General features: G+C 33.8%; 1 protein-coding gene across 7 annotated transcripts in view; it reads right to left on the reverse strand.

The window, feature by feature from the left end:
- dock10 (dedicator of cytokinesis 10) overlaps nucleotides 1-13,683 on the reverse strand; it is a 329,003-nt gene that overhangs the window by 45,161 nt on the left and 270,159 nt on the right. For 6 of the 7 annotated variants that reach the window (XM_061878559.1, XM_061878558.1, XM_061878563.1 and 3 more), the window contains one exon: nucleotides 4,230-4,331. The exons of the other annotated variant lie outside the window; for it this stretch is intronic. In XM_061878559.1, coding sequence (XP_061734543.1) covers nucleotides 4,230-4,331 — 102 coding nt within the window. The remainder of the gene's footprint in view (nucleotides 1-4,229; nucleotides 4,332-13,683) is intronic. 7 annotated transcript variants of the gene reach the window in all.

Here is a 13,683-nt window from a genome sequence, read left to right on the forward strand (position 1 = left end):
TTGCAAATGCATCTGCAGGTTATCCATACATCTCTGTGCCATGTCTGTCTTAGCATCGCCGGTCAAATGTGAAGACACTTTGGTACATTCAATGGGGGTCTGGCGGCAGATTTCTTGCCGGTGGTGCAACTTGAATCCCTCCCTGTTAGTGTTGTTACACCCTCCGACAACACACCGACGAGGCATGATGTCTCCAAGGTTCCACAAAATAGTCGAAAAAACGGAAAATAACAGAGCTGAGACCCGGTGTTTGTAATGTGAAAATGAATATGGCGGGTGTGTTACCTCGGTGACGTCACAACGTGACATCATCGCTAAAAGACCGATAAACAGAAAGGCGTTTAATTCGCCAAAATTCACCCATTTAGAGTTCGGAAATCGGTTAAAAATTTACATGGTCTTTTTTCTGCACCATCAAGGTATATATTGACGCTTACATAGGTTTGGTGATAATGTTCCCCTTTAAAGAGTTTTGTGATTTCAAATTGTGATAACGCCACATGACTAGCGACAGTGTGTGTGCGTGTAGGCAGGGCAGCTGCAAAGGAGGACGACAGTCCAGTTTGGACTTTACTATCACAAAACCAGGTCAAGAGCCAGTTAGGTTCATAAATCGAAGTTCCACTGTATTACATTTACCAGTATAAATAATCGCACTCTGGACAAGTCGCAAACCTCATCGCAGGGCCAAACCCCTGGGCTAACACATGTAAAAAAAAAATGTTTTCCTAAAATTGAGTGGGTGTGGCTTAAAGGCCTACTGAAATGAGATTTTGTTATTTAAATAGGGATAGCAGGTCCATTCTATGAGTCATATTTGATCATTTCGCGATATTGCCATATTTTTGCTGAAAGGATTTAGTAGAGAACATCGACGATAAAGTTCCCAACTTTTGGTCGCTAATAAAAAAGCCTTGCCTGTACCGGAAGTAGCAGACGATGTGCGCGTGACGTCACGGGTTGTGGAGCTCCTCACATCTGAACATTGTTTATAATGGGAGCCTCCAGCAGCAAGAGCCATTCGGACCGAGAAAGCGACAATTTCCCAATTAATTTGAGCCAGGATGAAAGATTCATGGATGAAGAAATTTAGAGTGATGGACTAGAAAAAAAAAAAAAATAGATGTTTTTAGACACATTTACTAAGATAATTCTGGGAAATCCCTTATCTTTCTATTGTGTTGCTATTGTTTTAGTGAGCTAAATAGTACCTGATAGTCGGAAGGGTGTGGCCAGGGGTGTGTTGACGCCAGTCTCCGAGAGAAGTCACGGCAGCTAAGCACGACAGAAGCGCCGCTGATCTCCGGTAAGAGGCGACTTTTTACCACAATTTTCTCACCGAAACCTGCCGGTTGACATGTAGTCGGGATCCATGTTGGCTTGACCGCTCTGATCCATAGTAAAGCTTCACCTCCGGGAATTTTAAACAAGGAATCACCGTGTGTTTGTGTGGCTAAAGGCTAAAAGCTTCCCACCTCCATCTTTCTACTTTGACTTCTCCATTATTAATTGAACAAATTGCAAAAGATTCAGCAACACAGATGTCCAGAATACTGTGTAATTATGCGATGAAAAGAGATGTCTTTTTGCCGCAAATGGAGCCGTGCTAATATGTCCCTTCTAACTCGAGACGTCACACGTCAACATTCGGGGACGTTTTCAACAAGATACTCAGCGGGAAATTCAAAATTGCAATTTAGTAAACTAAAAAGGCCGTATTGGCATGTGTTGCAATGTTAATATTTCATCATTGATATATAAACTATCAGACTGCGTGGTCGCTAGTAGTGGCTTTCAGTAGGCCTTGAAAGGCATCACAGTCCACCTCAGGGGGTCGGGAACCTTTTTTGGCTGAGAGAGCCAAATATTTCAAAATGTATTTCTGTAAGAGCCGTATAATATTTTTTTGTAATAACATTGTTATTCTGAAGCTAACTGTGGAGGGGGGCGTGGCCCGTGGGCCTGCATCTATGCGGGGTGTTGCCAGGATCGGACTCGAAATCAGCGGCAGGTGCGTAGATGGCCCATCCGGGCCTTGTTATCTAATCACCTTCCGCTCGGTTATAAGCAGCAGCCAGGAGGAGAGACGGTGTTGGAGCTAGAGCTGGAGCCGGAGTGCGAGCAAGGACGAAAGACAAAAAGACAATTGCTGGAAAGCAACTGAGAGACTTATTGAAAGATAAAACAATATTGTTGGTGCTTGGTGGTCTGAAGAACCCCCACTAACCAATAGTAAATAAATTACTTCCTATCATTAACGCAACTTCTTAAACAGGTGCGGTAGAAAACGGATGGATGGATTAAAAATGCATGAGAATGTTTTGTATTTTGAACCTTATTTTTAACACTGTGAATACCAAGTGGAATTATTCATTAGATAAAACAATATTGTTGGTGCTTGGTGGTCTGAAGAACCCCCACTAACCAATAGTAAATAAATAACTTCCTATCATTAACGCAACTTCTTAAACAGGTGCGGTAGAAAACGGATGGATGGATTAAAAATGCATGAGAATGTTTTGTATTTTGAACATTATTTTTAACACTGTGAATACCAAGTGGAATTATTCATTAGATAAAACAATATTGTTGGTGCTTGGTGGTCTGAAGAACCCCCACTAACCAATAGTAAATAAATAACTTCCTATCATTAACGCAACTTCTTAAACAGGTGTGGTAGAAAACGGATGGATGGATTAAAAATGCATGAGAATGTTTTATATTTTGAACCTTATTTTTAACACTGTGATTACCAAGTGGAATTATTCATTACTTCGGGCCGTTTTGGACTGATAGACGCGTGCGTGCTAAACATGCTAACTAGCATGGGAATACGTCGGCGGCTACATCCAGCGGCCTGTGAAGCAGGGGAGTCTAGTAGCAGCGGGGGCCGTCCACGGAGCAGACGCCAGCGGTGTGATCGGAAACGCGGATGTCGAGCGGGGCTAAAAACAAAGCAGAAGGCTAATCAATGTTTATTTATATAGCCCCAAATCACAAATGTCTCAAAGGACTGCACAAATCATAATCAAAAAAAAGTCTGCGGGCTATAGAGCGTTTTCCGTTCGGGCTCCAGTACTCTGGAATGCCCTCCCGGTAACAGTTCGAGATGCTACCTCAGTAGAAGCATTTAAGTCTCACCTTAAAACTCATCTGTATACTCTAGCCTTTAAATAGACCTCCTTTTTAGACCAGTTGATCTGCCGCTTCTTTTCTTTCTCCTATGTCCCCCCCCTCCCTTGTGGAGGGGGTCCGGTCCGATGACCATGGATGAAGTACTGACTGTCCAGAGTCGAGACCCAGGATGGACCGCTCGTCGGGACCCAGGATGGACCGCTCGCCTGTATCGGTTGGGGACATCTCTACGCTGCTGATCCGCTTGAGATGGTTTCCTGTGGACGGGACTCTCACTGCTGTCTTGGAGCCACTATGGATTGAACTTTCACAGTATCATGTTAGACCCGCTCGACATCCATTGCTTTCGGTCCCCTAGAGGGGGGGGGGGTTGCCCACATCTGAGGTCCTCTCCAAGGTTTCTCATAGTCAGCATTGTCGCTGGCGTCCCACTGGATGTGAATTCTCCCTGCCCACTGGGTGTGAGTTTTCCTTGCCCTTTTGTGGGTTCTTCCGAGGATGTTGTAGTCGTAATGATTTGTGCAGTCCTTTGAGACATTTGTGATTTGGGGCTATATAAATAAACATTGATTGATTGATTGATTGATTACGACTACAACATCCTCGGAAGAACCCACAAAATCTGGGGACATCTCTGCGATGCTGATCCGCCTCCGCTTGGGATGGTTTCCTGCTGGCTCCGCTGGGAACGGGACTCTCGCTGCTGTGTTGGATCCATTATGGATTGAACTTTCACAGTATCATGTTAGACCCGCTCGACATCCATTGCTTTCCTCCTCTCCAAGGTTCTCATAGTCATCATTCTCACCGACGTCCCACTGGGTGTGAGTTTTTCCTTGCCCTTATGTGGGCCTACCGAGGATGTCGTAGTGGTTTGTGCAGCCCTTTGAGACACTAGTGATTTAGGGCTATATAAGTAAACATTGATTGATTGATTGATTACTTAGCAATGTCAGCTAAGATGTATCAGAGAGCCAGATGCAGTCATCAAAAGAGCCACAGGTTCCCTACCGTTGGTCCACCTGAAAAACCGTCCCCCCCCCCGCACTGGTTTCTCACTTGAGCCAAACCCCCATGCAGGCGCACACACTCACTGTCTTGGTCTCGGGAGGTAGTTAGTAAGGAGCTACATTTAAACACGGGACTTTCTTGAGGGGACACACTGGACATCCGGGTCTTGTCTGCTCTCCAGTAGCCTGTTTGGTAGGAGGGGAGGAGGACACCATTTTTTTTTTTTTTTTCCTTTTTACATTCACAAGCAGTTTGTAGCTTGTGTTCATCACATGCATGCAGGGCATGCAACAATATGAGAGGTTAGAACAGGGGGTCACCAACCCAGGTAGCCCGTAAGGACCAGATGAGTCGCCCGCTGGCTTGTTCTAAAAATAGCTCAAATAGCAGCACTTACCAGTGAGCTGCCTCAATTTTTTAAAATTTTATTTAGTTACTAGCAAGCTGGTCTCGTTTTGCTCGACATTTTTGATTCTACGAGAGACAAAACTCGAATAGAATTTGAATATCCAAGAAAATATTTTAAAGACTTTGCTTCTCATAACTTTCAGAAAGACAATTTTCGAGCAAAAATACAATCTTAAAAATGATTTTAGGATTTTTAAACACATCTACCTTTTTACCTTTTAAATTCCTTCCTCTTCTTTCCTGACAATTTAAATCAATGTTCAAGTAAATTTATTTTTTTATTGTAAAGAATAATAAACGCATTTTAATTTAATTCTTGATTTTAGCTTCTGTTTTTTCGACGAAGAATATTTGTGAAATATTTCTTCAAACTTATTATGATTAAAATTGAAAAAAGTTATTCTAGCAAATCTAAAACAATTTTAAAATAATATTTAAATCTTATTTCAAAGTCTTCAGAATTTCTTTTAAAATTTTTGTTCAGGAAAATCTAGAAGAAATAATGATTTGTCTTTGTTAGAAATATAGCTTGGTCCAATTTGTTATATATTCTAAAAAAAAAAGTGCAGATTGGATTTTAACCTATTTAAAACATGTCATCAAAATTCTAAAATTAATCTTAATCAGGAAAAATTACTAAATGATGTTCCAAAAATTATTTTTTTAATTTTTTCAAAAAGATTCAAATTAGCTAGTTTTTCTCGACTTTTTTTCGGTTGAATTTTGAATCTTAAAAAGTCAAAATTGAAGATAAATAAATAAATGGGTTGTACTTGTATAGCGCTTTTCTACCTTCAAGGTACTCAAAGCGCTTTGACACTACTTCCACATTCACACACACATTCACACACTGATGGAGGGAGCTGCCATGCAAGGCGCCAACCAGCACCCATCAGGAGCAAGGGTGAAGTGTCTTGCTCAGGACACAACGGACGTGACGAGGTTGGTACTAGGTGGGAATTGAACCAGGGACCCTCGGGTTGCGCACGGCCACGCTCCCACTTGTTTAAATAAATTCATCATTTTTTTTACTTTGCTTCTCATAACTTTCAGAAAAACAATTTTAGAGAAAAAATACAACCTTAAAAATGATTTTAGGATTTTTAAACACATCTACCTGTTTACCTTTTAAATTCCTTCCTCTTCTTTCCTGACAATTGAAATCAATGTTCAAGTATTTTTTTTTTTATTGTAAAGAATAATAAACACATTTTAATTTAATTCTTCATTTTAGCTTCTGTTTTTTCGACGAAGAATATTTGTGAAATATTTCTTCAAACTTATTATGATTAAAATTGAAAATAGTTATTCTAGCAAATCTAAAACAATTTTAAAATAATATTTAAATCTTATTTCAAAGTCTTCAGAATTTCTTTTAAAATTTTTGTTCAGGAAAATCTAGAAGAAATAATGATTTGTCTTTGTTAGAAATATAGCTTGGTCCAATTTGTTATATATTCTAAAAAAAAAAAGTGCAGATTGGATTTTAACCTATTTAAAACATGTCATCAAAATTCTAAAATTAATCTTAATCAGGAAAAATGACTAATGATGTTCCATAAATTCTTTTTTTAATTTTTAAAAAAAAGATTCAAATTAGCTAGTTTTTCTCGACTTTTTTTCGGTTGAATTTTGAATCTTAAAAAGTCAAAATTGAAGATAAATAAATAAATGGGTTGTACTTGTATAGCGCTTTTCTACCTTCAAGGTACTCAAAGCGCTTTGACACTACTTCCACATTCACACACACATTCACACACTGATGGAGGGAGCTGCCATGCAAGGCGCCAACCAGCACCCATCAGGAGCAAGGGTGAAGTGTCTTGCTCAGGACACAACGGACGTGACGAGGTTGGTACTAGGTGGGAATTGAACCAGGGACCCTCGGGTTGCGCACGGCCACGCTCCCACTTGTTTAAATAAATTCATCATTTTTTTTACTTTGCTTCTCATAACTTTCAGAAAAACAATTTTAGAGAAAAAATACAACCTTAAAAATGATTTTAGGATTTTTAAACACATATACCTTTTTACCTTTTAAATTCCTTCCTCTTCCTTCCTGACAATTAAAATCAATGTTCAAGTAAATTAATTTTTTTTATTGTAAAGAATAATAAATGCATTTTAATTTAATTCTTGATTTTAGCTTCTGTTTTTTCGACGAAGAATATTTGTGAAATATTTCTTCAAACTTATTATGATTAAAATTGAAAAAAGTTATTCTAGCAAATCTAAAACAATTTTAAAATAATATTTAAATCTTATTTCAAAGTCTTCAGAATTTCTTTTAAAATTTTTGTTCAGGAAAATCTAGAAGAAATAATGATTTGTCTTTGTTAGAAATATAGCTTGGTCCAATTTGTTATATATTCTAACAAAAAGAAGTGCAGATTGGATTTTAACCTATTTAAAACATGTCATCAAAATTCTAAAATTAATCTTAACCAGGAAAAATTACTAATGATGTTCCATAAATTCTTTTTTTAATTTTTTTCAAAAAGATTCAAATTAGCTAGTTTTTCTCTTAATTTTTTCGGTTGAATTTTGAATTTTAAAGAGTCGAAATTGAAGAGAAACTATTTTTCAAAATTAAATTTTTATTTTTTTCCTGTTTTCTCCTCTTTTAAACAATGTTCAAGTATTTCATTTTTTTATTGTGAAGAATAATAAATAGATTTTAATTTAATTCTTCATTTTAGCTTCTGTTTTTTTGACGAAGAATATTTCTTCAAACGTATAATGATTCAAATTCAAAAAAATTATTCTGGCAAATCTAGAAAATCTGTAGAATCGAATCCATCCATCCATTTTCTACCACTTATTCCCTTTTGAGGTCACTGGGGGCGCTGGCGCCTATCTCAGCTACAATCGGGCGGAAGGCGGGGTACACCCTGGACAAGTCGCCACCTCATCGCAGCTGTAGAATCAAATTTAACTCTTATTTCAAAGACTTTTGAATCTCTTTTAAAAAGATTATGTCTGGAAAATCTAGAAGAAATAATGATTTGTCTTTGTTAGAAATATAGCTTGGTCCAATTTGTTATATATTCTAACAAAGTGCAGATTGGATTTTAACCTATTTAAAACATGTCATCAAAATTCTAAAATTAATCTTAATCAGGAAAAATTACTAATGATGTTCCATAAATTCTTTTTTTAATTTTTTCAAAAAGATTCGAATTAGCTAGTTTTTCTCGACTTTTTTTCAGTTGAATTTTGAATTTTAAAGAGTCAAAATTGAAGATACACTATGTTTAAAAATTTAATTTTAATTTTTTTCCCTGTTTTTTCCTCTTTTGAACCGTTCAATTAACTGTTTTTTTCATCATTTGGGGCGGCATAGCTCGGTTGGTGGAGCGGCCGTGCTAGCAACTTGAGGGTTGCAGGTTCGATTCCCGCTTCCGCCATCCTAGTCGCTGCCGTTGTGTCCTCGGGCAAGACACTTTACCCACCTGCTCCCAGTGCCACCCACACTGGTTTAAATGGAACTTAGATATTGGGTTTCACTATGTAAAGCGCTTTGAGTCTCTAGAGAAAAGCGCTATATAAATATAATTCACTTCACTTCACATCATTTATTCTCTACAAAAGGACAAAAAATGTAAGACAGAATGACAGACAGAAATACCCATTTTTTTATATATATTTATACATATAGATTTTTTTATTAAAGGTAAATTGACTAAATGGGCTATTTCTGGCCATTTATTTAAGTGTGTATCAAACTGGTAGCCCTTGGCATTAATCAGTACCCAAGAAGTAGGTCTTGCTTTCAAAAAGGTTGGTGACCCCTGTGTTAGAAAGACAAAAGAGGAGGTACACAGCAAGACAGACATTTGGACGCAAAGGCTTTTTACTCCCAAGGCTTCTTCAGCAAGGACATCCAAATGTGCTCGATGATGCCAACACAAACGTGACACATGCATGCACTGCAAAAACTGAAATCTAAGTAAGATGAAATATCTCAAATAAGGGTGATGTTTGCTTATTTTCTGTCTGATAAGATAATTCTTCTCACTAAGGAGATTTACTTGTTTTAAGTGTTTTGGTTTTGGGTTGGTGGGCTTCACGGTGGCAGAGGGGTTAGTGCGTCTGCCTCACAATATGAAGGTCCTGCAGTCCTGGGTTCAAATCCAGGCTCGGGATCTTTCTGTGTGGAGTTTGCATGTTCTCCCCGTGAAAGCGTGGGTTCCCTCCGGGTACTCCGGCTTCCTCCCACCTCCAAAGACATGCACCTGGGGATAGGTTGATTGGCAACACTAAATGGTCCCAAGTGTGTGAATGTGAGTGTAAATGTTGTCTGTCTATCTGTGTTGGCCCTGCGATGAGGTGGCGACTTGTCCAGGGTGTACCCCGCCTTCCGCCCGATTGTAGCTGAGATAGGCGCCAGCGCCCCCCGCGACCCCGAAAGGGAATAAGCGGTAGAAAATGGATGGATGGATGGATGGAAGTGTTTTGGTCCTAAATGATCTCAGTAAGATATTACAGCTTGTTGCTGAGATTTGATGAGCTATATTGAGTAAAACATGCTTGAAACTAGAATATCAACTGTTCTAAAGTTGTGTCATCAACACTCACAAGTATAAAAGTACTTTTTTAAAGTAATAATTTCTTATTTAAAGAACGACATAAAAAATGACTTCGACACCATCGTGTCTCATAATTAAAAGGGATGACAGTCAAATGGACTTTGTTGTTTTGTTTTCAATGACACAATAGAACATAGATAATCATATAGTAGTACAGTTGGCACAGTACAGTAAACTGAAAGTTAATATTTAAACATTTAACATGCGACATTTCAAACAATTTTGAACAAAAATAGTTCATGCACATTCAGATAGATTCTTCAAAATTACTATAAAACATTTTTTTGTTGGAGGCCGGGTTGTGAATATATATATATATATATATATATATATATATATATATATGCACTTGGCGCGATGATGTCATGTTATAAATGGGAAAATGCAAGAAATATAATGCCGAGTGCATATCATTATGTCAAGATAATGGCACAAGCATTTACTTAATATAAGAATATTTTTCAACATATTGAGAAAAAAAGGTCTCATATTTGTTTTTCCTATCAAAAAAGTGAACTTATTAGTGGGAAAATACTTATTTTAAGGTATTTTGGGGTTTTGTCATTTACTTAATTTATGAATATGTTTCAACATATTGAGAAAAAAGGTCTCATATTTGTTTTTTCTATCAAGAAAAGTGAATTTGTTATTAGTGAGAAAATACTTATTTTAAGGTATTTTTGGGTTTGTCATTTACTTAATTTAAGAATATTTTTCAGCATACTGAGAAAAAAGGCCATATATATTTGTTTCTTCTATCAAAACAAGTGAACTTGTTATCAGTGAGAAAATACTTATTTTAAGGTATTGTCATTTACTTAATTTAAGAATATTTTTCAACATATTGAGAAAAAAGGTCTCATATTAGTTTTTTCTACCAAGAAAAGTTCACTTGTTATTAGTGAGAATATACTTATTTTAAGGTATTTGGTTTTTTTTTCAATTACTTAATTAAATGGGCCAAATATATTATTTTTTTCTATCAAAACTAGTGAACTTGTTATTAGTGAGAAAATACTTATTTTAAGGTACTTTTGGGTTTGTCATCTTCTGAATTTAAGAATATTTTTCAAGATATTGAGAAAAAAGGTTTCATATTTGTTTTTTCTATGAAGAAAAGTGAACTTGTTATTAGTGAGAAAATACTTATTTAAAGGTATTTTGGGAATTTTTGTCATTTATTTAATGTAAGAATATTTTTCAACATATTCAGAAAAAAAGTCTCATATTTGTTTTTTCTATCAAGAAAAGTGAACTTGTTATTAGTGAGAAAATACTTATTTTAAGGTATTTTGGGGTTTTGTCATTTACTGAATTTAAGAATATTTTTCAACATATTGAGAAAAAAGGTCTAATATTTGTCTTTTCTATCAATATTTGTCCACTTGTTACTATTGAGAAAATACTTATTTTAAGGTATTTTTGGGTGTTGTCATTTACTCAATTTAAGAATATTTTTCAGCATACTGAGAAAAAAGGCCATATATATTTGTTTCTTCTATCAAAACAAGTGAACTTGTTATTAGTGAGAAAATACTTATTTTAAGGTACTTTTGGGTTTGTCATCTTCTGAATTTAAGAATATTTTTCAAGATATCGAGAAAAAAGGTCTCATATTTGTTTTTTCTATCAAGAAAAGTGCACTTGTTATTAGTGAGAAAATACTTATTTTAAGGTATTTTTGGGAATTTTTGTCATTTATTTAATTTAAGAATATTTTTCAACATATTGAGAAAAAAAGTCTCATATTTGTTTTTTCTATGAATAAAAGTGAACTTGTTATTAGTGAGAAAATACTTATTTTAAGGTATTTTGGGGTTTTGTCATTTATTTAATTTAAGAATATTTTTCAACATATTGAGAAAGAAGGTCTAATATTTGTTTTTTTATATCAAGATTTGTCCACTTGTTATTAGTGAGCAAAATACTTATTTTAAGGTATTCTGGGGTTTTGTCATTTACTCAATTCAAGAATAGTTTTCAACATACTGAGAAAAAAGGTCATATATATTTGTTTTTTCTATCAAAACAAGTGCACTTGTTATTAGTGGGAAAATACTTATTTGAAGGTATTTGGGGGTTTTGTCATTTACTTAATTTAAGAATAATTTTTAACATATTAAGAAAAATGTCTCATATTTGTTTTTCTATCAAGAAAAGTGCACTTGTTATTCGTGAGCAAAATACTTATTTTAAGGTATTTTGGGGTTTTGTCATTTACTTAATTTAAGAATATTTTTCAGCATACTGAGAAAAAAGGCCATATATATTTGTTTTTTCTATCAAAAGAAGTGAACTTATTAGTGAGAAAATACTTATTTTAAGGTATTTTTGGGTTTGTCATTTACTTAATTTAAGATTATTTTTCAAGATATTGAGAAAAAAGGTCTCATATTTGTTTTTCTATGAAGAAGAGTGCACTCGTTATTAGTGAGAAAATACTTATTTTAAGGTATTTTGGGGTTTTTTGTCATTTATTTAATTTAAGAATAATTTTCAACACATTCAGAAAAAAAGTCTCATATTTGTTTTTTCTATCAAAAAAAGTGCACTTGTTATTACTGAGCAGAATACTTATATTAAGGTATTTTTGGGTTTTGTCATTTACCTATTTTAAGAATATTTTTCAACATATTGAGAAAAAAGGTCTAATATTTGTTTTTTCTATCAATATTTGTCCACTTGTTATTAGTGAGAATATACTTATTTTAAGGTATTTTGGGGTTTTGTCATTTATTCAATTTAAGAATAGTTTTCAGCATACTGAGAAAAAAGGCCATATATATATTATTTTTTTCTATCAAAACAAGTGAACTTGTTATTAGTGAGAAAATACTTATTTTAAGGTATTTTTGGGTTTTGTCATTTACTTAATTTAAGAATATTTTTCAACATATTGAGAAAAAAGGTCTCATATTAGTTTTTTCTACCAAGAAAAGTTCACTTGTTATTAGTGAGAATATACTTATTTTAAGGTATTTGTTTTTTTTTTCAATTACTTAATTTAAGAATATTTTTCAGCATACTGAGAAAATAGGCCAAATATATTATTTTTTTCTATCAAAACAAGTGAACTTGTTATTAGTGAGAAAATACTTATTTTAAGGTATTTTGGGGTTTTGTCATTTACTTAATTTAAGAATATTTTTCAACATATGGAGAAAAAAGGTCTCATATTTGTTTTTTCTATCAAGAAAAGCGAATTTGTTATTAGTGAGAAAATACTTTTTTTAAAAGGTATTTTTGGGTTTTGTCATTTACTTAATTTAAGAATAATTTTCAACATATTGAGAAAAAAGGTTTCATATTTGTTTTTTCTATGAAGAAAAGTGAACTTGTTATTAGTGAGAAAATACTTATTTTAAGGTATTTTGGGAATTTTTGTCATTTATTTAATGTAAGAATATTTTTCAACATATTGAAAAAAAAGTCTCATATTTGTTTTTTCTATCAAGAAAAGTGCACTTGTTATTAGTGAGAAAATACTTATTTTAAGGTATTTTGGGGTTTTGTCATTTATTTAATTTACGAATATTTTTCAACATATTGAGAAAAAAGGTCTCATATTTGTCTTTTCTATCAAGAAAAGTGCACTTGTTACTATTGAGAAAATACTTATTTTAAGGTATTTTTGGGTGTTGTCATTTACTCAATTTAAGAATATTTTTCAGCATACTGAGAAAAAAGGCCATATATATTTGTTTCTTCTATCAAAACAAGTGAACTTGTTATCAGTGAGAAAATACTTATTTTTTAAGGTATTTTGGGGTTTTGTCATTTACTTAATTTAAGAATATTTTTCAACATATTGAGAAAAAAGGTCTCATATTAGTTTTTTCTACCAAGAAAAGTTCACTTGTTATTAGTGAGAATATACTTATTTTAAGGTATTTGGGTTTTTTTTCAATTACTTAATTTAAGAATATTTTTCAGCATACTGAGAAAATAGGCCAAATATATTATTTTTTTCTATCAAAACAAGTGAACTTGTTATTAGTGAGAAAATACTTATTTTAAGGTATTTTTGGGTTTTGTCATTTACTTAATTTAAGAATATTTTTCAACATATGGAGTAAAAAAGGTCTCATATTTGTTTTTTCTATCAAGAAAAGCGAATTTGTTATTAGTGAGAAAATACTTTTTTAAAAGGTATTTTGGGGTTTTGTCATTTACTTAATTTATGAATATTTTTCAACATATTGAGAAAAAAGGTCTCATATTTGTTTTTTCTATCAAGAAAAGTGCACTTGTTATTAGTGAGAAAATACTTATTTTAAGGTATTTTTGGGTTTGTCATTTACTCAATTTAAGAATATTTTTCAGCATACTGAGAAAAAAGGCCATATATATTTGTTTCTTCTATCAAAACAAGTGAACTTGTTATTAGTGAGAAAATACTTATTTTAAGGTACTTTTGGGTTTGTCATCTTCTGAATTTAAGAATATTTTTCAAGATATCGAGAAAAAAGGTCTCATATTTGTTTTTTCTATCAAGAAAAGTGCACTTGTTATTAGTGAGAAAATACTTATTTTAAGGTAT

The sequence above is a fragment of the Nerophis ophidion genome, linkage group LG18, assembly GCF_033978795.1.
Source record: "Nerophis ophidion isolate RoL-2023_Sa linkage group LG18, RoL_Noph_v1.0, whole genome shotgun sequence".
In the NCBI taxonomy this organism is placed as follows: domain Eukaryota; kingdom Metazoa; phylum Chordata; class Actinopteri; order Syngnathiformes; family Syngnathidae; genus Nerophis; species Nerophis ophidion.